A 27,711-nucleotide genomic window follows, 5' to 3' on the forward strand; every position below is an offset into this window, starting at 1 on the left:
TAATCAATATTAATTAATAATTCCCATTTATATTCCCATTAATGATGTAAATGATTACATAATTGTAAACCAACCTATACCTTGTGGTCTGAAACCACAATACAGAAATAAATAAAATATGGGTTTATTCATTAAAAAAGGAAGGTGGAGGGGTGGAGGTGGATAATAATCGTAGGAAAATTTCCAACGAGTTAATTGTCCGGCGTCCTGAAAGAAAGTGGCGAACCCACGCTATCTCTAAAGAGACGCACCTTCAGTTTCCCGCGACACGATTCTATTGGTTCTATCCATCCGCACTCACATAGCTTACCATATAAGAAGATGCTATTGAAATTAAGCTCGAGTGTATCGCAAGAGCGATAACTCCAGCATTTGAGAAAGAAATACATTATCAATATACATAAAGTATTTTAAGGAACCTTAAAATTCTTTTATCCATAATTGACAATGTTCGAATCCCAACATTCCAATATAGCATCCTTCCATGTATATTCAATTAGTATGCATTTCCTCCGTTCATGTAATTTACCATTGTTAACCTCCTGAGCCCTCCATCTTATACATATTCATACATGACACAGAAACAATAAGTTATGTTGCACTCTGCCACCACTGTGACTTTATTAATAACCCAAATTTTAATTACATAAAATGATAAACTGATGTAAATCTCATTAAATGGTTATGTAATCATAACCTAATTAAAATTTGATATACAATTATGAATATTTGATTTTTTACCCCAATAATATTTTAATTAATATTAATTAATAAGTCCAATTAATTTTCCCATTAATGATGTAAATGATTACATAATTTTAAAGCAACCTATACCTTGTGGTCTGAAACCGCCATGTACTTGATTTAATCCCATAAATCAAGTTCAGACCCCAAGGAGAAAGGAAAAACCCACACCAGTAAAAAAATTTAAGTAAGTGGCAAAGTGCAGATACATCTAATAAGGCCAACCTTTTCAGAGAAATACATATGCTCTGAAAACCTTAGCCTTATTTAAAAAATTACAAGTATAACACATGATAGGTGAGGATACACATATGCCTCATCTATTACCTACATGCATGCAGAAAAATAATGTATATTTACATGTAACAGATGTTAAAATAAAAGCAGCTAAACACTTTAAACGGTAGGAATAAACATATGTCCCACCTAAATATTATCAGGAAATATACATATGTTCCTGAACAATTGGATTTTGCATTAATTACATCAATGAGTTTAAAATAGTAACCGTCACGATCGATTGAACTTAGCGGGAATAAACATATGTCCCGCTTAGTTGCAATGTTATCAGGAAATATACATATGTTCCTGAAACACACTTGTTTAAATGTCCATCTATCAATCACTAATGTCACTCTAAAGTTCTTAAATTTGTTGCTCGCTCGGTAGACCATATCTAATAGGCATTAACAAATAGCCTATTGATATTCTAATAAAAGTTAATTGGCCTGATGTAACTCTTGAATGCATCCGACTTCCATCGACCTAAGAGTCTAATTTTACTGTCACTCATGCCAACATCTGCACAATGTGATGCCATGCCTATCCGGAACGAATGACTAGTTATTTTATTCATGTCCATATTTGCAAACGATAAACAGTTTTTTAAGATTGTGGAGAATTTACACCTATTTACTGGAATAGCTGGAATATAGGAAAACAATGGCCCTTTTTGTGTCCCTCTTAAACTAATATAACTATGGAGGCATTGAACTGGGCAATAGTTTTTGTTGCTTGCTGAGTTAATTGTCAGAAAGAAAGGTTTACCCATGTGATGTTTGTAAGTAATAAATTTGATGATAATCTTGTCTTGTTCCATCTCAATCTGGTTAATATGGAGTAAATTCTTATTGATCACTTTCTGGGAAGATGTTATTTCTCCGATCCTCAAAAATCCATAAAATGCCAACAAAAACATTGCTTTAAACATGGCAGATTCAAATGCATTGGAAACTGTTACTGGTAACACATCGCATATTTGATGTAGAATCTTTTTGGTAATAGGTATCCTAACATCCTGTGTAGGTTTAAGTTTGCGGGTTGATAAAAGTAATTTTTGTATTAAAAAAGATGAACATGGATCCCCGAAGTTGTTAAGCTTATGAATGTAACTAATTGCCGAAAGATAAGATGTAATGGTCGATGCAGCATAGTCCCTCGAAAAAAGGTATGCGACGTAATATACTAAAATATGTTGTCTCCACCGGAAAGTCATATTTCTGTGCAAAAGTTTGAAATATCACCCATGCATGGGAGTACGAGGCGGTTGAGGAATTGGTGAGGCTGGAATCCAGGAGCATCTGTATTTGCCATGTTAATTCGGAAAATTTGGAAGTGGAGGCACGTTGACTGGATTTCTGTCCGCCCAGTTGTAAGAACTGATTTACCTTGGAACGAGAAAGACAATCACATAGTAAATTTTCTTTTGAAGTCAAATGCTTTGCTTTGAAATAAATGTTATATTTTAAGCATGTCAATACAAGTTTTCTCAAAAGAAACATGATATGCTTATCTTTAGATGTTTGTTTATTAATGACATGTACCAGTGCTTGGTTGTCGGTGTTGAACATAATGCATTTGTTACTCATAAATTTCGACCAGATTTGTACTGCCAGGACTATAGGGTACAATTCTAAGACTGCTATGTTTTGGTACTGCCAACTACTATTCCATTCTCCTTTAAACCACTGACTACCAAACACTGCAGCATATCCAACAACACCTGATGCATCAGTATATAACTTTAATTCACTTGAACTTATCCATCTATCAGGGAGAAACATTGAAGAACCATTGAAATTGGAAAGAAAATCTAACCAAACATTCAGATCCTCCTTAACTTCCCTTGTCATCCGAATTCTGTAATATTGCTTTTTGATTCCAATGGTCAAATCTATAAGTCTTCTTAAGAAGGCTCTACCTGGCAACACTACATTACAAGTAAAATTCAATAAGCCTATAATTGACTGCAGTTCTTTTAATGCTAACTTAGTCTGTTTCAAAGCAAACTGAATCTTATCAACACACTTGAAAATTCTGTCTTCTGGAATTCTACATTCCATTTTAGTTGAATCTAATTCATAACCCAGATATGTTATCACCTGTTTTGGACCACATGTTTTTTCAAGTGAAATAGGCACCCCAATATCTGTACACATAGCTAGAAAAGTTTTGAGCTTGTCGACACATTGTGTAGGTGATTTGTCTACAATAATAAAGTCGTCCAAAACATGTGAAATGCAAGATATCCCAAGTTTATTTTGCGCAATCCATTGCAAAGCTGTTGAGAATCGTTCAAATATTTTTCAAGATGAACTTAAACCAAACTGCAGACAGGTATCAAAATAGTATTTGTTTTCCCATTTAAACCCAACAAATTTGAACTGTGTATGGTGTAGGTTAATTATTCGAAATGCTGACTTACATGTAATATATGTTTTACAGCAGAATGCGCCTTCCCCACATTGTTTAATAAACTGAATAGCGTCTAAAATAGATGAGTATTGAACAAATGACTCATCAGGTGGTATGCCATCATTAATTGAATGGTTATCGGGATATGATAAGTGATGAATCATTCTATATTCCCCTGGATCTTTCTTTTCCACTAAACCTAATGGTGAACATTGTATATTAGGGATAGGCTTACTTTCAAAGGGGCCTCGGACCCTACCTGCCACAATTTCTTTTTGTATTTTTTGATTAATAATTTCAGGTTTTGCGAGTGCAGAATTCAAATTCTTAGATTCTATTCCCGGACATTCTCCTTCGAATCCTAAATAAAACCCATTTGCAAAACCATCAATTAAATATTTAGTTTCATATTCATCATAACCAGATAACCAGTGAGCAAGTCTATTTGCCTTGATTGGCGTAGGGCCCTTGTTTGGAAGATGAGTTTGTTTTTGTTTGGGTAGCTTGTTTATTTGTATTGCTTGTTTGGTTTTGGTATTATTGCATGACACGAAAGGGATGCTTAGTTGGTTTTGTCCAGTGAACAAATGGGTGAGCCCCAGAACAGTTATAGCATCTATGCTGAAAACGACAGGACATTCCAGCCTGACAGTGTTTACCTGAATGATATTGGAAGCAGGCACCTTTGGGAATTGATTTATACTGTACGTCTTTACTACCTTTACTTTGTTTTGTTGTCTGGCTTGTTGTCAGTCTGGCGTTGACATACAGCTCCATGTGGACATCCCCCCAGGCAACTTGTCCCTGGGCGACTAGTGTTCTAAAGTCCCGATCATAATCTTTCCAATTACCTTTTGCATCTGCTATTTCCCTGACAGCTTCTAAATGCTTTGCCAATTTGGCTTGTTGATCGGGATATTTCATGCAATAAATTGCTGAAAATCTGTTCCATGCTGTAAGCCAGTCATGCATGGAAGAGACAGATGTGTCATTTAATGAATCGTTGTCCACCTGGTGGATTGTCAACTTACCGGGACTGTCACCATCTTCCACTTGTAGAGAAAACTTACCTTTCTTTTGTTTGTCCTTAGACAGGAGTTTTAAGAAGTCAATATACTGGTTTGACCAAATTTTGGATTTGAGTTGATCAGACACCCTAGCATCTATTGGAACTGCCGTACTGACAAAACCACTGGGACTCTTACCTGCTATTTTTTCAGTATGGTTAATGACCAAGGCTTCAACCGACTGTTGAATAGCTTGGTCATTGGGTGCACATGCAGCAGCCGAATCTTGCCCACAAGTAACAGAATTAGTTAAGTTTGGATTAGTAATGACGGGAGCCCCCACAGTATTATTACTAATACTCCCCTGACTATTGGCTGTGGTGCTGGTCACGTTGCTAATGAGTGTTGACAACTCCTCTCTTATTGTCGCTGTGACCCGCTGCGTAACTTGTCTTGTGATAGTTTCCAGGTCGTCAGGGGAAAGAGGTGTTACAGTAGCTGTCGCCACCGGTTCCGTATTTGATCCATGTACCCGTCGTCTTTTGTTGTGTTTGGAGACAGGGATTGGTACTGCTCTAGCTTTAGTTGATTTTCTCTTAGGTGGCATGATTATAAATGGTGGATAGGCTACTGAAATACAAATAAACTGCCTTTGGTTAGTGTATATAGTTCCTTTCTCTTGAAGTTGACCACTATAAGTAGAAGGGTTAATCTGTAAACATCCGGTGACTATAAACCGGCAATGATATGAGCAAGCCTTAAAATTCCGGAATGTTGATCTGTAACTAATATATTATCCTAAACCACAAGTAATGGACTGATTACTCTGAAGGCATCACAGATTAATTCACAGAAACAAGCAAGTAATTTATATTATTATAATGTAGTCAAATAATCCTGAAAGCACAGTATACTTGGGTTTTTAATTGCAATTAAATAAGCCTCGAGGGAGGCGTAAATTAATCAAGTGAATAGTGCTACAGTGTAATTAAATCCGAGTAATGAGATGAGCCTCTGGGAGGCATAAAATTAAATATGTATACATCTCGGGAAAACACAAGTTAACGTAAATTGTGTTAATTCCCTTGCAATGAGATGAGCCTCAGGGAGGCGTAAGATAAAAATACATCTCGGGAAAACACAAGCAAATTGTGTTGATTCCCGTGCAATGAGATGAGCCTCAGGGAGGCGTAAAATAAAAATACATCTCAGAAATACACAAGTAAATTGTGTTAATTCCCGTGCAATGAGATGAGCCTCAGGGAGGCGTAAAATAAAAATACATCTCGGAAATACACAAGTAAATTGTGTTAATTCCCGTGCAATGAGATGAGCCTCGGGGAGGCGTAAAATAAAAATACATCTCGGAAAAACACAAGTAAATATTGTGTTAATTCCCGTGCAATGAGATGAGCCTCAGGGAGGCGTAAAATACAATTACATCTCGGAAAAACACATGCCACATGGTTTTAGTAGATAAAAAGCAATAAAATGAGCCCCGAAAAGGGGGTCAAGAATAATCCACCATTCAATTTGATTCTAATGCAGTGGGATGTGCCTCCAAGAGGCATATGTTAATTATAATATGTTTATTTATATATATTTTTAAAGTCTTCTCAGAGAAATAAAAGTAAATCCTTGTGATTTAGTCTCAACAAACTAAATAGACTTGAACTTCTCAAACAAATAATTTTTTTTTTTTTTTAAATCTAATTTTAATTTTAATTTATTATTATTATTTTTTTTTTTGAAAACATTTATTTGAAGGAAAACCTCGAGAATCCTAATATCATTGTAATTTTTTTTTTTTTTTTTTAATTAATTTATTTATTTATTATTTTATACATATTTTGTGACTTTGAACAAACTTTTTTATGAAACGAATGGAATTTTCTTTATCAACACATTCATCGCATTCTTGATAATATAAGACCACGCAAGCTCCGATATAGATGTACATTACCCTGCTTATTAAGGTGGACGCCGTCTGGAAGAAATTTATGGCTGCACGCCTTGCGATTGGGCGATGGGAAAAGGTCATTGTGATCTCAAAAAGAAGCGAATTTGAACTCTTGAAGAGAGGACTTCAGCAGAGCATTCACTTCGTCTACAATACCGTTGTAATTAAATGCTTGATTAAAACGTGGCAATAATTTGCACACGTGAATTTGGGAAACTCCAAATCTACTATGGAGAACCGAGACAGTGGATTCTAAATTCCCCGCAATTTCCTCGGGGGAACTGACACCTCGGACATCATTACCTCCAACCAGAAGGATTATTTTATCCGGTTTCACCCGTTCTATGAAAGTCGCATCTTGGCGGAGAATGCCCGATATTGTGCGGCCTCCAACACCTCTAAAAAATATTTGGTGTGTCGCTTGGAGGCCGAGGTCATCATTATATCTATCGTCAGCTTCACTTCTAAGGAATTGATGGAAGCGACGAACAATAGAGTGACCCAAAATAAGTATTTTGTTAGAATCCATGAATAAATACCAAGTAAAATTGATCTTACCGCTTAAAATCGAATAAAATTCGTAGAAAAATTTCCAACGAGTTAATTGTCCGGCGTCCTGAAAGAAAGTGGCGAACCCACGCTATCTCTAAAGAGACGCACCTTCAGTTTCCCGCGACACGATTCTATTGGTTCTATCCATCCGCACTCACATAGCTTACCATATAAGAAGATGCTATTGAAATTAAGCTCGAGTGTATCGCAAGAGCGATAACTCCAGCATTTGAGAAAGAAATACATTATCAATATACATGAAGTATTTTAAGGAACCTTAAAATTCTTTTATGTCGTATATTTAATTACAGTGCAGATAGGTCGTATTGCTAAAATAGATTTACAGATTCTCACTTTTTGCTTTGATTTTTTATTCAGCTACATTTGTGTAAATTCTAAAAATATACTTAGCAAAAAATTCTCAATACTATTGATGAAATATATAGAGGTAATGAACAGTATTCAAGCTAAAAAGTCCATAAGACAATACAAAATAGGAGCAGTTCAGACATGTACACTGGCCTCCAAAACATAAGATGTTGGATCAGGTGCCATTAAGAACACTAAATTGTCCAGAGGCCAATATCTTTGCAACTTATTTGAATTTCATTCTTCATCTTCTTATAACCTTCGATCTGAAAGTAAATATGATCTAAGATTGCCGAAATTTCGTACAAACTTATTCAAGACCTCTTTTCAGTATTCAGGTGTACATCAATGGAATAAACTTCCCCAACACATTAGACTCTCTCAATCTCTACGAACATTTAAGCGGAATATAGAAAATTACATCATCAGCTGTCGCACAATTATTTGAGCACAATAAGGTTTCGATATTGTATATTGTATTATGATTGTTAATTAACTATACATGGACACTATATTCATAATCTTGTGATTGTAATTCCTTAAACATATTACTATTATATATGATGAATTGTATTCTATATATTTTTGTATTTGATATATATAGAAGGCCCTGGGGGAGAATAGTGCATGCACTAACCAGGTTACGTTCTTTAAATAAAGTATTTATCATTATTATTATTATTAAAGAAACATAATTGATTGGTATATCTACAGTGTTTATAGAAATATTAAAACAAGTCTATAATATGTTTTGAGATTTACTATTAATAAACTTAATAATTATACTAAACTGAAAAGAAACTTGAATCAGAAAACGTTTGTTCTTAACATACAATTAAGGAAACATGTTATGCAACAGAATACACGTTGATTGGGAACCCTGGAGTGTTAATATACGATGTATTTTAAATAGCAGATTATCAGAATTATTCCTGTTTTTAAGCTGATTTTATTTCCAAATTTGCGACATGAAAGATGTTGAGATAATAAAAAGGACTCAAGGTAAAAAAATAAACACTTAAAATTACAAAAAAAAAAAAAGACAAAAAAACTAGTGGAGCAATCACGGACCTCAAAAACATATTTTTGGTTCAATTCCATTTCAATTTTTTAATTGTGTCTCTTGAATACAATGTACCTAACAAATTCTACTTAAATACCAAATCGAAAGAACCACTATGAAAATTACGAGAGGTAATTGAAATTTTCAGTAAAAGATATATGATTCGTAGAGCTTCATAACTATTGTATGCATCTGCTTCCAATTTAGTTTTCATGACAAAAGTTTGTTATACCAATCAGTACCAATGCTTTTGATATTATAGTTTTTGAAGACCATTGAGAGGAACTACATACTGTAGATTGGCAAATAATCACGATGGTTTTAATTTCGCTGTGTTCGCGATTCATCATTTTTCCGCGAAAATAAACCCATCGTGAATGCTATCATTACCTTTAAAAACCTTTAAATGATTGGAAGAAATTTTCTTACAGCGTGAAATTTAAACCATCGCGATTGGAACTTTCTGAGAAATCGTGAAATTTTAACACCGTGGAATTAAAACGGTTTACAGTAATTTTGATGACTATATCTCTCAAACTTCCTTCGGTGTGAGGGCAAAATGGAACTATTGTCGTTTCATATCAATTACAACAGTTTTGTATGGGGAAGCTAGAACAAAACTGATGTAACAATACCTAACTTTTTTATGATATCATGAGATTCTGTCAGAAATATGCAGAATTTAGCAATTTTCACTATCCTTGTACTTCTTACAGCAAATCACTTCTATGAATGTTGTAGAAACAGGTATGAAAATTATCTGTAATTACTTAATGCCGAACAGTTTGAAAGTTTCATTTTGCTCTCTGTTGGGTCGACAAAATATTAATATTGTTTTAATCACAGTGGAAAATGTTGTTTCAATTACTACGAAAATATGAATGGTCATTGTTTGGGTAAGTATATTTATGTTTGACTGTGAATATTATTAAGTAATTTATAAACATTATAGAGATGTCATGGGCGTACTAGAATATGACTATTTTTTGAATAGAATGCCCATTAGGCACGATCGGAACAAATTGCAATGGAACCTGTCCTTCTGGGTAGTTTGGAAATTTGTAATCAAAGGCACGACTGACCACTCTGATGATTACACGTGAATTAACAAGACCCGTGACGAAAACTACACGTGCATGAACAAAACCAGTGACCTAAAAACTCTTCATTAAACATTCTCAGTACGTTTTTTTCTGAATGTTTCTATTAATAGAGTTAATTCTCAATAATTTGGAAAACGTTTATATATGAAATCAGAAATAAATTAGATAAGTTCCATCCATAAAGGTCATCTGTTTATTGCGTTTGTTTGCTTAAAAACCAGGAAAAGGGTGATTTATTTTCATTAATTAAATAGAAGGAAATAGACAACGTTATGAAAACGAGATGACTTACATTTTATTAATTTTTCTTACTTTTGTAATAATAATTTTGTAATAATAACCCTGCACATGGAGTTTATGTTTTATGTTTCTTTTTACAATGCTATTAGCTATTACCAAAAGATGGACATCTACATTATGTGTCAATGTCAACATTTTGATATACGTTGTTGGATACAATGTCCTTGTCCGAAAATACAATCATTTAATGAATTTGAACGTTGTTGTTTCTCAAACTAATTGTCATTATTCATACAATAAATCAATCACAATAATGATGTCTTTTTATGTCGTTCTTTTTTCATCTTGAAAAAACTGTGATATTCTTTATTTTTCATCTTCTCTTTAAAATTTTCAATTGGTGGTTTTAGAATGAGTTGGAGCTAAACAAGAATTAGTGACAAAGTACAATTGATTACAGATTTGTTTATTATAAATGTAATTCTTTTTAATAGATAGAGAAGTAAATACAAAATTGTAAGAGAAGACGCAAGAAAGATCATCCTGTACTGCTTGTAATTGTTCAACTGCTTTTTGTGATCTGCCAAATGAGAATTTTAGAATTATAGTTGCTGATACAACTACTACAGGTATTTTCTGCATGTATGTTTCATGATTTTTAAAAATCTATTTAGGGAAAAAATATTGTAAGTGAAACTCATCAAATATTCCTCATCAAGCACTGATTATTGAATATTTTCTCCTCTGAGTCTCTCTCTCTCTCTTTTCTAATTTTCATTGCTTCCCCCTTCCTTGAAATCAAAACAATAACCTAATACATATAAGGTATCAAAATACATTTTACAAAAGTATGTATTATTTATAAATATATATATAAATTCCGCATTCATTTTTATTAACAAAAATATATTGCAGGGTATCGGCTACTCCTTAATTTTATTTAGGTGAATGATATCTGTGTGACAAAACAGAAAATTAATCTTACTGTATCTTCTATTACTTACAATAAAAGTTTAAAATAAAAATAAACAAGTAAATATCATTAAACTTGACATAGGACCTATTCAGCGTATCTCAGTTTAAAATTTTTGTTTAATTATTGCATTAAAATTTATCTTGTCTTTTCAATATTATTTAATCCAAAAAATTTTAATTACAATCCTATGAAGACGATAAAATGAAAGACAAGTCAGTGTGGGAGAATGTATTGTTCGCCTTAATTGGATCTATTGTAACAGTTATAGCAGCAGCTGGGCTTGTTCTTCACTTCTCTCGGTAAAGTGAATTGCGCTTCAAATTTGACTGTTTATATCTGAACTTTGAAAATTGTTATCAAAAGTACATAAAAATACATGATTTTTTTCTCTTCCAAAGTTTAAGGAAAACACATGATGACAAAAATCAAAGGAACGCAACTGTTGATGAGTCAAACAGGCAAGGTATCAAAAAAAATAAATCTCAATAATAACGTTTTAAAAAGAAAGTTATCACAAAAAGGAGTACCCAATAACATGCCCAAGCTTAAGATATTAAATCTAACAGTTGAAATAAAACTTTCATAAGTATTTCATTAAAAATTAATATGTATAGAATTATGATCAGCTGAAAAATTATTTCCGAAAGTAAATATTATATGTTTAACTTTGTTAAAAAAAGACGACCAACAAATAGACCCACCTGTGGTTAATACATCTCATCAGGGGATACAGAATGGAGTAAATGAAAATGTTTATGCTGATGTAAGATCCTCCAAAATGATTGAGTTTCATTGTGAAGGTTTCTCATCCAATCGTTCGCACATATACTCTCAGGATGGTAGAACTGACGCTTTTCTCGAGAATAAAAATGCTAGAAGGAACTACTCACAAGACAGCAAGGATGCAAATTATAAAGAAAAACAGACATCAAAAATATAGTTACGGGAAAATGTGTACGGAAATTTGGACGAAACCAGCCAATACAGTGTTCTGTCCTTACGAAGAAATGTCGACCCCTCTGAAATGGAAAATTATTTTATAAAGCAGTCAATCCTTCCCGATATCCCTCAAAAGGATGAAGCTTCTTATAGTATAGTGAATGTTTTCGAGACAGATAATCGACAGAATGAGGAGGCATGTAAATCAGATTCAGATGTTGGCTTGACCTCGGAACTATAAAGCATTGCCATGCAAAGTTATGACGAGTCTTAGTTTCTGGAGTAGATAGGGATACTGACAAAACTGAAAAATCAAACAGACCTCAATGACCATATGGCAGGTTGTGGCTGATTTACGCATCTCATCCATCAGCTGTAATTTTGAAGTGTCCATGTACACTCATACGATCCTTATTCAGATTTACAAACAGAGCAGTAACATGTAACGTAAATTTTACCTCCTGGCTAGCTTTTTAAATGTACTTTTGTCTATAGTTATATATAGCTCATTCATTATTTTCTCCTTTGAGGTATCTACAGCATAATTAATTTTGGATTCCTTTATTTTACTTGCAGTCTGTACAAAGAGTAATTGTGTACCTCGAAAAGTTCTATGCTGGTACTTATTAATATTTTTAGACTTACTGTAATGAATTTTATCATCATGTTTTGAAGATAAATCAGATACATCGTGACAGTCCTTGAAAAAATAATAGCCTTCGTCAAATTTAAAATTGACACTGTTTAGTTGTATCTGAAAATTAAAATCACATACCTCCATTTTTTATTTAATTTCATGATATATTTATAAGATAATTCTAACCATTCTGAGAAATAGAAAAACATTTTTTAATTTAAAATGATTTAATTGCTTTTTAAATTTTCAAAACTAGAAAAATATCACTTTTTGAGTGCAGCAAGGTCAAATAATTGACTGTGCTAAGTAATTTGAAACTATTTTTGTTGACACAAATTTAAATATTATTAATCAGGATTAAATTAAGAATGTGTTTGTTTCATTTGGATAAAAAATATTAAAGTAAAAGCTTTTTTATTAAGCTACATGTGTAGATTCTAAAAATGTACTTGGCAAAATTCTCAATACCATTGGTGAAATCTATGGAGATAACGAACAGTATTCAAGCCATTGATACTTGTTTCGTAAATAAAATTTTAACCCATAATAGGATAAAAGCACAAGGTATCTAACTCCAATTTACAAGAAATACCCCCCCCCCCCCACTGCAGAAGCATTCATTTAAAACTTTCAGAGGAAATGCGCTAGCAAACTGTTCCATGTAATTCGGAGTTAGATACCTTGTGCTATTATTATACTATGGGTTAAAATTTTATTTCCGAAACAAGTGCACATAGTTCAAGCTCAAAAGTCCGTAAACATTACAGAGAAAGCACTAGCCTCCAAAACATCAGATGTTGGATCAGGTGCTATGAAGGAGTGATCATCCTTTTCTGATAGATCACAACCCCGTATACTGCTTGCATAGCTGGCAAAAAAGCGGGAAATACTCATATAAATTACCCAGGACGGCTGGAAATACTGGTTATTCCAGGGAAATACTGGGAAATGAGGAAAAGCCAATGTTTATAACTGAATTTAATTATCTTGCTTGGGTATAGACAAGTAGTACACCTTATAGTCAAAGATATCAATTTTGTATCACTATTCAAGATTTAAAAACATTGGAAATAAGAGATTGCAGAGCTCATCTAAACGAATGCTGTCTTTAAGTAAGGCAAAGTCATATAATTCACCAGCAAAAAGTGATCCAAAAGTGCAAAATTTATGCAATTTCGATCTGATACTTTGGAATAGATCTATATATTAAAAACTTCAACCTAGTTACTTGTCATGAAAACGTAATTAAAATTCAGCTTCTGAAGCACGTTTGAGAGTTTTCACCCCTTGATGCATAATTTGTGCAAATTTCGTTTATATAAGCCTTATAGTTTCTTGGTAATAGACCTGCATCCATAACTTTTATCTGGTCGATTATCTAGAAAAAGTATGTCGAATTCAGCATCCGGAAATGAATCCTGCACACAAAACTTTAAGCTGTTCATTCATCCGGAAAATGTAGGTCAGATTCAGCATCCGAAGCAAATCTGGTAGTATGGATCCTTAGATGTATCCTCCATGCAAGTTTGGTCAACATAGGGCTTATAGTTACTTGGAAATGAGACCTGTACCAAAAACATTAACCTGTTCACTCATGCAGAAAATGCAGGTCAGATTCAGCATCCGAAGCAAGCCTGGTAGTTTGCATCCTTTGATGTATCATTCATGCAAGTTTGGTCTCATAGTTTGCTTTTATAGTTACTTGGAAATGAGACCTGTACCAAAAACATTAACCTGTTCACTCATGCAGAAAATGCAGGTCAGATTCAGCATCCGAAGCAAGCCTGGTAGTTTGCATCCTTTGATGTATCATTCATGCAAGTTTGGTCAACATAGGGCTTATAGTTACTTGGAAATGAGACCTACACAAAAAAAACTGCACCAAAATTGTTATTTTGTACAATGAAACACACTAGAAGCATCTTCCATACATGTCTAATCAATATAGGACATAGAAGTACTTAAATAGAAAATTGCTTCAAAAAACTTAACCTGGGACGCCGACGCCGAGGGTGTCACATCAGCTTCCCCAACTTCGTTGAGGTGAGCTAAAAAAAATGTCTTCCTTATATTACATTTTAAATAATTATAGAAACAGTATGCTTATATACCAGTTCATGAAAAGGGCACAAAGATATCCGATTTTAATTTCTTATAAGAAGGATATGGAGATAACGAACAGTATTCAATCTCAAAGTCCATTAAACAATATACAAAATAAGAGCAGAGCAAACACGGACCTCCAAAACATCAGAGGTGGGATCAGGTGCCATGGAGGAGTGAGCATCCCCTGCCGACCGGTCACACCCGCCGTCATGATCAGGAAATAACGGGAAGAAAATCCGTCGTCAATTCAGTATATGAATAATGGACTAACAAATAGTATGAAAAACGTCAGTCAGCATTTGACTCAATGAAAAATTGTATTTGCTGACAAGGTCATTGTATCGACCATAGAACTTACGAAATGATGACTATGATCGAGACTGCTGATTATCTTGTTTCATCAACTTGCTTGTCAATAATTTACCTCGTTTAAGAAATTGTTCATAAGTAGAGCATGCTCTTGCGTATCGAAGCAATGAGATATATATACTCCGTATGCAGGTGATGAAGGTATATTGCTGCATAAGTAAGGGAAGTTGACTATAGACTATAGAAAAGTTAAAGTCATCATCATCACGTTTATCATATAGCTTGGTTGTTAGATTACCATTACTGTCTTTTTCAAGTAAAATATCCAAATATGAAGCAGAAGTGTCGAACTCTGTGCTATCTTTTATCTCAATAAGAAAGGATCTAAGAAAATCGTTTACAGTAGAAGAGAGTGTAAATACCAAACATACTTGAAATCCTTTCAGTTCTACTCAACTTTACTATATGTTTCAAAACAGGAGCAGAAAATTTGAAGTCAAGCTATTACAGATTATCAATTTTATTCCTCTTCTGTTTTTACATTTATTTACTTCTGAACTTTGTAAAAGATATACATTAACTAAAACAAATAAATTGTAAAATTTTATATTTACCAGTTGTTTTCCAGTTTGTTTAATATTGTAGTATTTACTAGGACGGGAAATACCGTTATTTAACACTGGTAATTATCACCGCCGGTATTTCATGACTGACCCTGGCTCTTTGTCATGGTCTGGAAATAACAGTTAAATCTGTAGTCAATTCAGTGCGTTAATAATGGCTTAACAATTAGTATTAAAAACATCAGTCAGCATTTGACTCAATCATAAATTGCTTTTGCTTACAAAGTCTTTGCATCGACCATAGATCTTACGACATGATAACTGTAAACGAGATTGCTGATATTCTTGTTTCATCAACTTGTATGTCAATAGTTTATGTAAAACGTATAAAATCATCTGAGAGATATAAAACAAGTATGTAGTTGATGAAGGTATATTGCTGCATAAGTAAAGGAAGTATACGATTAAAAAGTTAAAATCATCACGTTTATCATCAAGTTTCTTTTTTAGACTGCCATTAATGGGTATCTGGCATCTAGTTAGGTTTAGTAAGCATTCCTGCTTACTTGTCACCCCTGATTTGACTCATAAAATCAAAACGTTAATTTTTATTTCTAGTCCAGAACACTTACAAAAGAGTTCATAATTTTTTTTCAACAGCATAAATCCTGAAAATACATTTATTAATTGTGAATATTTAATATGTGACATGAAATATTTGGAGATGACGAAAAGTACTCCAACTCAAAAGTCCACTTAACATTAAAAAAATAGGAGTGGAGCAAACACGGAACTCCATCCAATTTCATTTTTTTTAATAGTGTCTCTTGAATGTCTAACGAATTAATTGAAATTTTCACAAAAAAATATACTATTCGTAGAACTTCAAAACTTTTGTATACATCTGCTTCCAATTTGAATTTCATGACAAAGATTTGCTACACCAATCCGTACCAATAGTTTTGATATTACATTTTTTGAAGACCATTGAGAGTAACTGTGGCAAATCAAATTCACACGGAAATCTTCTTTTTATAATTTATTACCACGATTAAAGGCAAAACAAATCCACAAGGGTTAACATTCAGAATACCACATTGGCTAAAGTAATCAGATGGTTTCTGTTATGTATTCAATATTTCTTTAATGTAAACTCAATATAATAATTAAGATCACAAAAACTCTCATATATATATATATATATATATATATATATATATATATATATATATATATATATATATATATATGTATATAGTATTTAAGAAATATCTGGAAATAGAAACTTCTATAAAATTCTAGGTCATCACATTCTCTAAAGTCTTCTTGATAATTCATTCATGAAACATATAGAACATTCTAGATTTTACGTGTACATCATAAAATTTCTATAAGATACATGAAAATTGCGACAATTCGCAACAGTAACCACATAATTTTGTTGAATTCATATGTCTCTCAAACTTCCTTCAGTGTTTTGGGCAAAATGGAACTATTGTCGTTTCATATCAATTAAAACAATTTTGTATGGGGAAGCTAGAACAAAACTAATGTAACAATACCTCAGTTTTGATTTTTTATGATATTTCTGCAGGAATATGCGGAATATAGCAATTTTCACTATTTTTATACTTTTCTCAGTAAATAACATCGTTGAATGTTGTAAAAACAGGTATGACAATTATCTAATATCTTGATGATAAAAAAATTGAAAGTTTACTTTTCCACTCTGTTGGGTTGACAAAAATTTAATATTGTTTTTAATCACAGTAAAAATGGAAAATGTTGTTTCAATCACTACGAGAATATGAATGGTCAGTGTTTGGGTGAGTATATCAATGTTTGTTAAAGAAATTAGCATATCGTCATTTGTAAACATCATTGAAATGTCATGTACTCTCTAAAATAGCGGTCATTTTGCTATCAGAATGCCCTTTAGGGACGATTGGAACAAATTGCAGTGGAACCTGCCCTCCTGGATACTTTGGAAAACTGTGCAAAGACCAATGCAATTGTGCGATTATGTTCTGCATAAACGTCCAAGGCTGTCTGATACAGACAGGTATGTCATCCCCATTAACAGCCAACAGCCAATACATTAAACATGTTCCTCTAATTTTAAAAGTGGTAAAAGTTGTTTAAAAGATCATTGACTTCATAGTTTTGTACTAACATTTTTAACAAGATAAAACAAAATAACTATGTTCGCTCCATGAAAATAAGAATGTTTGTCCATTAAATTTAAAAACTAATTGGAATTTGATCAAAAGCGCCATGCATAAATTAAGTTTGAAATATATTTTTATATCAACAGACCTATATATTGTTTAAAATATGAGTTTGTGAGTTCACGTGTAATTAAGTGTTCCGGATCTTAAAATAAACGTTAACTTTAAATCAACATAACAATTCTCATCATTTTCCTTGCGCATCAGTAACAGCCTTGATTCTTCTGTGTATTGATTTCATGAGAGCAATTTCTTTCTTATAGGATTATTGTTATTTAACACTTTCGACGGTAGTCTGAATGGTTGAGAGTAACTGTAACATTCTAAACCAAACCAATCCCGCCGCCCAATGAATCCCACGAATTTTCGATTTAGGATAGAATTTACAGAATCTGGCTGGTTTGGTGCCCCCGGTACACATGATGTTTGTAAGAAAGTCTCGACAAACATTGGCTGCATTCTCCCAGTTGAACATGCTACAAACATAACGCATATGACGCGTACATACGCGTGTGAGAGTTAAATCAACGTTAATGAAACTTCGAATTTCTGTTCGGGTTTGATTGATACATCCTTGCACTTTCGAAAATTATAAAGTGGCAATTTTGTTGTGTATTAATATAAAATAGAATGTAGAAATTTTCAAAAGTAGAACCCAGCACTAGTATCGTGAGTCTGTGCTCAGTGTTCTGTACAGAGTTTACCAAATTGAACACTCCCGTGAAACATAATATGTTTTGTAAACATGGCACGAGCTCTGTTACTGTTACATGTAATGTTTACGATTTACCGGGGCTGTTCAATTGTTAAAGTCTGCACACACCACTGAGCACGGACAGACAATATATTGTAAGCGCGTTTTCCTTTCAAACATTTTACTCTATTGTTTTAGAATATAGTTTTGATATTTTTCATTGTCATTTTTAATGATAATAATGATAATGATAATGAGTAATAATAATGAAATTAAAATTTGTGAAAGTACCAGGACGTGTCAATCAAAGCCGAGAAGAAATTTGAAGTTTCAATAACTTCTTATCCTGCAATATATAAGTCGTAATATTATACATCAAATTTGAGAAAATATTAACTTTAAATCTCTGTCTATGCACCTTTACAGCCCTTAAAATGCATTCTGAAAAAATGTTATAAAAAGTACATAAAAATATATGATTTTCTAAAATCTCTATCAAAGATTAAGAAAACCACGTGATGACAAAAATCAAAGAAACGCAACCGTTAATGAGTCGAACAGTGAAGGTATATTAACAAAAGCTTAATCTTAATAACAACGTTTTAAAAAGAAAGTTAAATAACCATACAATTAAAAAATAATACTCAGTTTGCAAGCTTAAGATATAAAATTTAACAGTTTTCATCAATCATTCATAAGTATAGCTTAAAAAATTCATATTTATAAAGTTATAATAAGCCTAAACACTATATCTTAAATCAAATGTTACATATTATCGTTTTGAAAAAGATGACCGACAATTAGAGCCACCTGTGGTAGATACATCTCACCAGGGGATACAGAGTGAAGTAAATGAAAATGTTTATGCTGATGTTAGATCCTCCAAAATGATCGAGTTTAATGGCGAAGGCTTCTCATCCAATCGTTCACACATATACTCTAAGGATAATGAAACTGATGCTTTCCTCAAGAATAAAAATGCTAAAAGGAACTACTCAAAAGATAGAAAGGGTGTAAATTATAAAGAAAGACAGACATCAAACATGAATTTGCAGGAAGATTTGTACGGAAACTCGAACGAAAACAGCCAATACATGTTCTGTCCTTACGAAGAAATGTCGACCCTTCTGAGATGGAAAATTATTTTATAAAGCAGTCAATCTAGTCGCAATATCTCTCAAAAGGATGAAGCTTCTTATGGTATAATGAATGTTTTTGAAACAGATATTCGACTGAATGAGGAGATATGTACATCAGATTCAGATTTTGGAACTATATAGCATTGCCATGCAAAGTTATGACGAGTCTTAGTTTCTGGAGTAGATGGGGATACAAAAAAATTCAAATGAAATATACCTCAAGGATCATACGGCCGTTTGTGACTGGTTTACGCATCTGATCCTTATAACATCTGTTAATTTGAAGCGTCCATATTCACTCATACAGAGCATAAACATTTAAAGTAAATTTTACCTCCTAGCTTCCTTTTTGTAATGCACAATATTTCTATAGTTAGTTTTAATGAGGTTCTTACGATAGGAATGGCATACTATTAAAATAATATAAACATTCAAAAAGAGGTTCGTTCCTCAGCTTTTGAGCGGATTTTTGTCTTGACCACTATGTAAAATAAAATTACATTATGTTTAATACTTACAATAAATTTAGATTTTATTATTCTAATTATTGTGAAATCGTTAATTTTCAAGGTGATAACATTTTCGTGGTTTTCGAGGTATAGAGAGACCCACGAATTCATGACCACTTTGAAAAGTAAGATTTCATATGCATTACTACTAAACAGATTCCAAGCACGAAATCAAATCCCGACAAAACAAACTTTTTTCCTCAAACCTCGAAAATTTGACCCCACGAGAATATGTGATTTTACATTAAGCTAAATGCTATTAAATGATTAAAAAAACTTCAATGATGTCACCCATTGTTATTAATCTACGTATATTTTACCGATTCAATCAGCACTAGTTGGATATTCAAAATATCCAACTGCCTATCGGTTAGATATTTAAATACCCAACAGAGGTGCATGAAATGTATTTCCAATGCATGTGAAAAAAATAATTATTTCTCCAAATTTGCCACACTATTTGAATTAATTTCCAGCACATACGGAATTTGCATTTCTTTGCATTTATCACATTTATCGTGCTTCAAATGCAGGTCTGTAATTAGTAAATTCCTTCAGATCATCCGAGATTCATATCTGTTTCATTTTTTTCCGGCGTACTTCCCAAAACAACTTAAATAATTGACAGCCAATCTATTTTTCGACACCATTTTTATTGCAGATCTTGATATGGAATTTTTTACTGCAGGTTCAGCATAACACCGCCAATCTTTTTATCTGTTTAAGCACTATTACAAGTATTGTCCGAATGGAACTCCATAAGAATTCAACACTTTTCCTCAACCAACCATCATCCTATGATATGTAATGACACATTCCAAACCTTTTATCAAAATTCTGTAGTTTCTTCAGCTTTCAGGTCAAAAGTATTCAAAACACTATCTGAACCTCTCTAATTTACATTGGATTTAAAAGATTCTTTGCCTAATTTCATGACTGTTCAGTAAAATGAAAAGGGTTGAAATGAAATCAGCATCATGTAGATTCATGCTCACTAGTCCATGAATAAAAGAAGTGTTCGATTTAGGCTATTGTTTTGTATCACGGTTGGATAAATGGACAGCATCCTATTGTATTACAGAAAGTTGGATATTTGAATGGGTAAATGATTCTTGGGGCCCAAAGTAGGGATTTTTTTAAGTAAGATAAATAACTCGATAGTGTTGAATAGTTTAGTGAAAACATCCCCCCTCGGGCCTCCGGCCCTTGGAGAGAATGTTTTCTCTAAACTATTCAACACCATCTCGTTATTCATCCCTTACTTAAAATCCTTATCTAAAACATACATGTATAGTGAGGAACTATATTTTGTGGTGGAAGGATTTTTAGATAAAAATGGTCATTATTTTCTTTTTCGAGATGTGCAGCAACATACCTTCATCACCTTTGTACGGAGTGTATATATCTCAGTTGATTCGAGACGCAAGAGCATGCTCTACGTACGAATAAGGACATGGAAATAACGAACAGTATTCAATCTCAACGTCCATTAAACAAATATACAAAACAAGAGCAGAGCAAACACGGACCTCCGAAACATCAGAGGTGGGATCAGGTGCCATGGAGGAGTGAGCATCCCCTGCTGACCGGTCACACCCGCCGTGTGCTCATTGTCATAATCAGGAAATAACGGAAAAAATCCGTAGTCAATTCAGTGTATAAATAATGGACTAACAATTGGTATGAAAAACGTCAGTCAGCATTTCATTCAATGATAAATTGTATTTGCTGACAAGGTCATTGTATCGACCATAGAATTTACGAAATGATGACTTTAAACGAGACTGTTGATATTCTTGTTTCATCAACTTGCTTGTCAATAATTTACCTCGTTTAAGAAATTGTTCATACGTAGAGCATGCTCTTGCGTATCGAATCAACTGAGATATAAATACTCCGTATGCAGGTGATGAAGGTATATTGCTGCATAAGTAAGGGAAGTTGACGATAGAAAAGTTAAAGTCATCACGTTTATCATATAGCTTGGTTGTTAGATTACCATTTGTGTCTTTTTCAAGTAAAATATCCAAGTATGAAGCAGATGTGTTGGACTCTGTGGTATCTTTTATCTCAAGCTCACCGGGATATATCGTGTCGACGTAGGAATGGAAATTATCATTATTAATTGACAATACGTCGTCGATATATCTAAATGTCGAGTTGAAGGCCACAGCAAGTGTTTTTTTCTTTTCACGCAAAAGATTTTGCATAAATTCTGCTTCATATGAATATAAAAATAAGTCTGCTAATAACGGAGCGCAATTTGTACCCATGGGAATTCCAATAGATTGTTGGAATACCTGGTCTCCAAAAACCACATAGATATTGTCAATCAGAAACTCAAGCATCTTCTTGATGTCAACTTCAGAGTACTTATGTGTACAATCAGAACAATTTCTAAAACGAGGTAAATTATTGACAAGCAAGCTGATTAAACAAGATTATCAGCAGTCTCGTTTAAAGTCATCATTTCGTAAGTTCTATGGTTGATACAATAACCTTGTCATCAAATGCAATTTATTATTGAGTCAAATGCTGACTAACGTTTTTCATACCAATTGTTAGTCCATTATTTATACACTGAAGTGACGACGGATTTTTCCCTTATTTCACAGTCATGACAATGAGCACACGACGGGTGGTGCCGGTCAGCAGGGAATGCTCACTCCTCCGTGGCACCTGATCCCGCCTCTGATGTTTCGGAGGTCCTTGTTTGCACTGCTCCTATTTTGAATTGTTTCATGGACTTTGATATTTTATACTGTTTGTTATCTCCATATCCTTTTTTCAGTGTATTTAATTTTGTATTCCTTTTTTTTTACTTGCAGTCTGTACAAAGACTAATTGTGTACATTGAAAAGTTCTATACTGGTACTAAGATATATTTTAGACTAACTGTCATGAATTGTATCATCATGTTTTGAAAATAAATCAGTCATATCGTGACAGTCCTTGAAAAAATAATGGCCTTATTTAAACTTTAAGTAATATCTTAAAATTAACATCAGATACCTGATATATTTATAAGATAATTTTAACCATTCTGAGAAAAATCAGAAAACTGTCAATAATTTAAAATGATTTAATTGCTTTTCAAATTTTCAACACCAGAAAAATAACATAATTGACTATTCGAAGTAATTTGAAAGTATTTTTGTTTTCACAAATTTTAATATTATTTATCAAGATCAAATTCAGACTGGGTTTGTTTCAATAATTCATTTGAATAAAACATTTTAAAGGAAAAACTTTTTTATTAAGCTACATGTGTAGATTCTAAAAATACACTTGGCAAAATTCTCATTACTAATGATGAAATATATGAGGATAACAAAAAGTATTCAAGCACAAAAGTCCATAAAACAATACAGTGCAAGCACTGGCCTTCAAAACAACAGATATTGGATCGATTGCCACGAAGGAGTGATCATCCTTTGCCGATAGATCACAACCCCGTGTACTGCCTACATAGCTGGCAAAAAAGCGGGAAATACTCATATTAATCTCCCATGACGGCTGGAAATACTGGTAATTCATTGGAAATACTGGGAAATAAGAAATGGCTACATGTTTATAACTGAATTTCATTATCTTGCTTGGGTATAGACATTCAAGTAGTACACCTTATAGTCAAAAATATCAACTTTGTATCACTGTGCACGATTTTAAAAAAAACGACTTCCTAATATTTCATTTCAAATAATTATAAAACAGTGTACTTGTATACCAGTCCATGGAAAAGGCACAAAGATATCTTATTTTGATTTTTTTATGTAAATAAGGAAGGATCTAAGAAAAAAGTTAGGAATAGAATATAGTTTAAATACCAAACCTCCTAAGAATCCTTTCAGTTCTACTCAATTAAACTATATGTCTCAAAATAGGAGCACAAAAGTTTCAGAGGCAATATATTGCAGATTATCAATTCTATTCCTCTTCTGTTTTTACATTTCTTTATATCTGAACTTTGTAAAAGATTACACGAACTAAAAGAAATAAATTTTAAAATTTTGCATTTACCCGTTTTTTTCCAGTTTGACTAATATTTGTTGTATTTACCAGAATGTGAAATACCAGTACACACCACTGGTAATTATCTCCACCGGTATTTCCCGACCGAACCTAGCACTTTGTCATGATCTGGAAATAACAGCAAAATCTGTCGTCAATTCAGTGTGTTGCATGTAATAATGCCTTAACAACTAGTATTAAAAACGACAGTCAGCATTTGACTCAATGATAAATTGTATTTGCTGACAAAGTTTTTGCTAGACCATAGATCTTATGAAATGATAACTTTAAACGAGATTGCTGATATTCTTGTTTCATCCCTGTTTACTTGTCACTCCTGACTTGATTAACAAACGATCAAAAGGTTAATTTTTATTTCTAGTCCAGAACATTACAAAAGTGTTCATAAATTTTTTCAACAGCAAAAATCCTGCAAATACATGCATTTTTTTTCCATCATATCTATTGTAATTGTGAATACTTAATATGTAACATGAAATATGTGGAGATGACGAAAAGTACTCTAACTCAAAAGTCCACTAAACATTAAAAAAAAAGGGGGGGGGAGTGGAGAAAACACGGACCTCCGTCCCATTTCATGTTTTTTAAATAGTGTCTCTTGAATACCTAACGAATTCTAATTAAATACCAAATGGAAAGTACACCTATGAAAATTACAAGAGGTAATTGAAATTTTCCAAATAAAATATACGATTCGTAGAACTACATAAATATTGTATGCATCTGCTTCCAATTTGGTTTTCATGACAAAGGTTGCTATACCAATCAGTACCAGTGGTTTTGATATTACAGTTTTTGAAGACCATTGAGAGAAACTGCATAATTTTGATGAATATGTCTCTCAAACTTCCTCCAGTGTTTTGGACAAAATGGAACTATTGTCGTTTCATACCAATTTAAACAATGTTATATGGAGAAGCTGGAACAAAACTGATGTAACAATACCTCAGTTTTGATTATGTTATGATATTTTGTCAGGAATATGCAGAATTTATCAATTTTCACTATCTTCATAGTTTTCTCAGTAAATCACATTGTTGAATGTTGTAGAAAGAGGTATGTGAATTATCTTTAATATTTTGATGAAGAAAAAATAGAAAGTTTAATTTTACTCTCTGTTTGGTCGATAAAAATTTAAAACTTATTTTTAATCACAGTAAAAATGGAAATTGTTGTTTCAATCACTACAAGAATATGAATGGTCAGTGTTTGGGTGAGTATATTAATGTTTGACTGTGAATACTATTTAACCAATTGTAAACATCATTGAGATGTCTTGGGCTTACTAAAAAAAGTTGTTTTTTCTTGGAATAGAATGCCCTTTAGGCACGATTGGAACAAACTGCAGTGGAACTTGTCCTTCAGGATACTTTGGGAAGTTGTGCAAAGACAAGTGTAATTGTGCAGATATATACTGTAGTAACATCAAAGGATGTCTGATACACACAGGTATGTAACCCATATTCGAATCCGATGCATTCAACATATTCCTATTTTTTGTAAAGTGGTAAAAGTTGTTTCAACAGTCCTTGATTTTATAGTTTTGTTCTAGCATTTTTAACCAGATAAATCAAGCAAAAACGGTTTTACAATTATACTCAAAGGAATTTTAGACTATGTTCGCTCAGTAAAAATTAGGATGTTTGTCCTTAAACTTTTTGCTAATTAAATAGAGTGTAGAAGGGTGCATGTTATTGTATAAATTAAGCTTGAAAATTATTTCGAAATCAACAGACCTATTCCTTCTATAAAATCTTGAATATTTAATTTCTTATGTCCGTTTAGAATAAGTTTACACGTCTAATTATTTTTTTCTGATCTTAAAATAAATTTTATGTCATCATAAATATTTCCTATGTTATGTTAAGACCATACAACATCATCGACAGAGACGAAATTAGTAACGCCAGAATCTCAATCAAAATCAAAGGAGAAAATGATTGCGTCCACTTGGAACAACTTAACATTTACCTTCTTTGGGTGTATCGGTACACTGTTCATCGTAGGAGCGATGTGTTACATCAAAACCTGGTAAACAAATATGGCAACTTGTGAAAAAAAACATGTAATCAGTTAATGATTGCCATTTCAATCCAAATCAAATTATCAATAATAAAGGAATGTACCAGATTTTATTCCATTTTAGGTTCATTGAAATGAAATTCCGAACTAGAGGTATTCAGTTTGAACCACCAGGTATTTGTCAAATATGGAAACAATCAAAATAAAGAGAATAAACATTTAATTGATTTTTTAGCAATTTCATCATTGATAAAAATAAATATTCTATGAATTTCCTCAAAGAATTTTACCACACTGGAAATGCTAATATTACAACTATCCAAAACCTGGAAAACATGTTGAATGAGGGGCAAGAAGACTGTCCAATTGCTACAGATTGCCCGGGTTTGGCAGAAGGAAACAAAACAATGTGTGACGATGCCTATATAGATCCTCAAACCAGAAACATCTACAATGACCTCAATCCAAACAATGTACACAAAGCAGGGCAAAATGGAGTCATATCTAAAAGTAAATTATATGAACATATTGTAATAAGATACAGTAATTTAATGTATGCTTAAAGAGGACGCTTTCCAGGCCAAAATCAAAGCAATGTATCAGTTTATCTGTTTATTTATAACTAACAAAACTCATTTTAAGGTTCAAGGCTCAAAGAAATCGTGGAACATAAGGTTAGAGATCTTCAAAGTGACGGGGCTGAAAATATCTACTGTAGAATAATGTTAGGAGATGAACAGCCACAGCGTGATGATTTAGACGAAGATGATTCAGACGACGATGATAAAAATGATGATCTCAGGTATGAACAACCCTGGTCACAGCTGAGGAATTATGACGGGTAAGGGTGTTATCAAACCGATCTCATACAAAACCAAATCATTGATCCTTTATAATATTGTGGTACAAAATGACACTTATGAAAATTATTTCTACTACAGAAACATGAAAAATCATAAAATCGTCCGAAAAGACGAGGAAAGCCATGAAAAGAACATAAATGAAAGCTGCAAATGCAGTTCTAGAGGTATAAGATACTTTATACAGGGTTATTTTCGCCCCGTCTTATTTTCGCCCTTTTGCACTTGCGAACTATTTTGCCCAGTTTTAAATTCGCACAGTCATAGTATTGTTTTAGAAATTATGCTTTGTAATTTGAATTAGCCCCGTTTTAAATTCGCCCAATCAGGAGTAGGGCGAAATGGGCGAAAATAAAACAGGGGCGAAAATTTCCCTATATACAGTAGTTATTTAGAAAATATATATATATCTTAAATTCATTTCAGCATTGTATATTTATATTGCTGATGTAACTTTTTATTTTTTTTTTAGAAAACGACTATTCTGTTGAAAAATCAGCTTCTCCTTATTCTGTATACGAAGGAGAGTTTATCCAAGGCACGACTGACCACTCTGATAATTACACGTGTATTTACAAGACCAGTACCAGTAACGAGACCTACACGTGCATGAACAAGACCCGTGAAGAGAACACTTTAAAAGGTAGCAGCACTAAACGAGAAGAACAAAAAGACAGATCGGCGTAAAATTGTGAGTGGCATAGGAGTACAGAATTTACAGAACAAACTGTTGCTATGTTCGTTAGAGGGAGAGAAAAGTTAAAGAGAGATATGGGATGTCTTTTTAAAGATTATTTCTTCTAGCAAAGAATTATTTCTTAATTGATATCTAAATTGTTTTGTTTTATTTTATTCTCTGTATTGAAAGTAAAGGCGGGCATTCCAATTATTTTTTCGTAAAACTCTTCGATACACATTTCCAGTAAGAGATTTATTTCCTGAATGGTTCTATTAATAGAGTTTAT

At 32.9% G+C, this 27,711-nt stretch overlaps 3 protein-coding genes across 3 annotated transcripts; 2 read left to right on the forward strand and 1 right to left on the reverse strand.

The window, feature by feature from the left end:
- Positions 1-2,395: 2,395 nt before the first annotated feature.
- LOC134262059 (uncharacterized) lies at positions 2,396-7,219 on the reverse strand. Its single transcript, XM_062744437.1, has 2 exons — positions 6,964-7,219; positions 2,396-5,075 (listed from the first exon to the last, which is right to left on the reverse strand). The coding sequence occupies exon 2, from the start codon at positions 5,050-5,052 to the stop codon at positions 3,976-3,978; it is 1,077 nt and encodes a 358-aa protein (XP_062600421.1). The 5' UTR covers positions 5,053-5,075; positions 6,964-7,219; the 3' UTR covers positions 2,396-3,975.
- A 3,677-nt stretch (positions 7,220-10,896) lies between these two features.
- On the forward strand, positions 10,897-11,937 carry LOC134262060 (uncharacterized). Its single transcript, XM_062744438.1, has 3 exons — positions 10,897-11,007; positions 11,107-11,171; positions 11,389-11,937. Exons 1-3 carry the CDS (start codon positions 10,910-10,912, stop codon positions 11,646-11,648), a joined length of 423 nt encoding a protein of 140 aa, XP_062600422.1. The 5' UTR covers positions 10,897-10,909; the 3' UTR covers positions 11,649-11,937.
- Positions 11,938-25,190: 13,253 nt separating this feature from the next.
- Positions 25,191-26,731, forward strand: LOC134262056 (uncharacterized). Its single transcript, XM_062744432.1, has 5 exons — positions 25,191-25,313; positions 25,733-25,895; positions 26,011-26,060; positions 26,169-26,396; positions 26,529-26,731. Exons 2-5 carry the CDS (start codon positions 25,801-25,803, stop codon positions 26,729-26,731), a joined length of 576 nt encoding a protein of 191 aa, XP_062600416.1. The 5' UTR covers positions 25,191-25,313; positions 25,733-25,800.
- The last annotated feature ends 980 nt before the right edge of the window (positions 26,732-27,711 follow it).

Source organism: Saccostrea cucullata, unplaced genomic scaffold (assembly GCF_032062105.1).
Source record: "Saccostrea cucullata isolate Sc308-1 unplaced genomic scaffold, CSIRO_AGI_Scuc_v1 ctg2463, whole genome shotgun sequence".
Taxonomy (NCBI): Eukaryota; Metazoa; Mollusca; class Bivalvia; order Ostreida; family Ostreidae; genus Saccostrea; species Saccostrea cuccullata.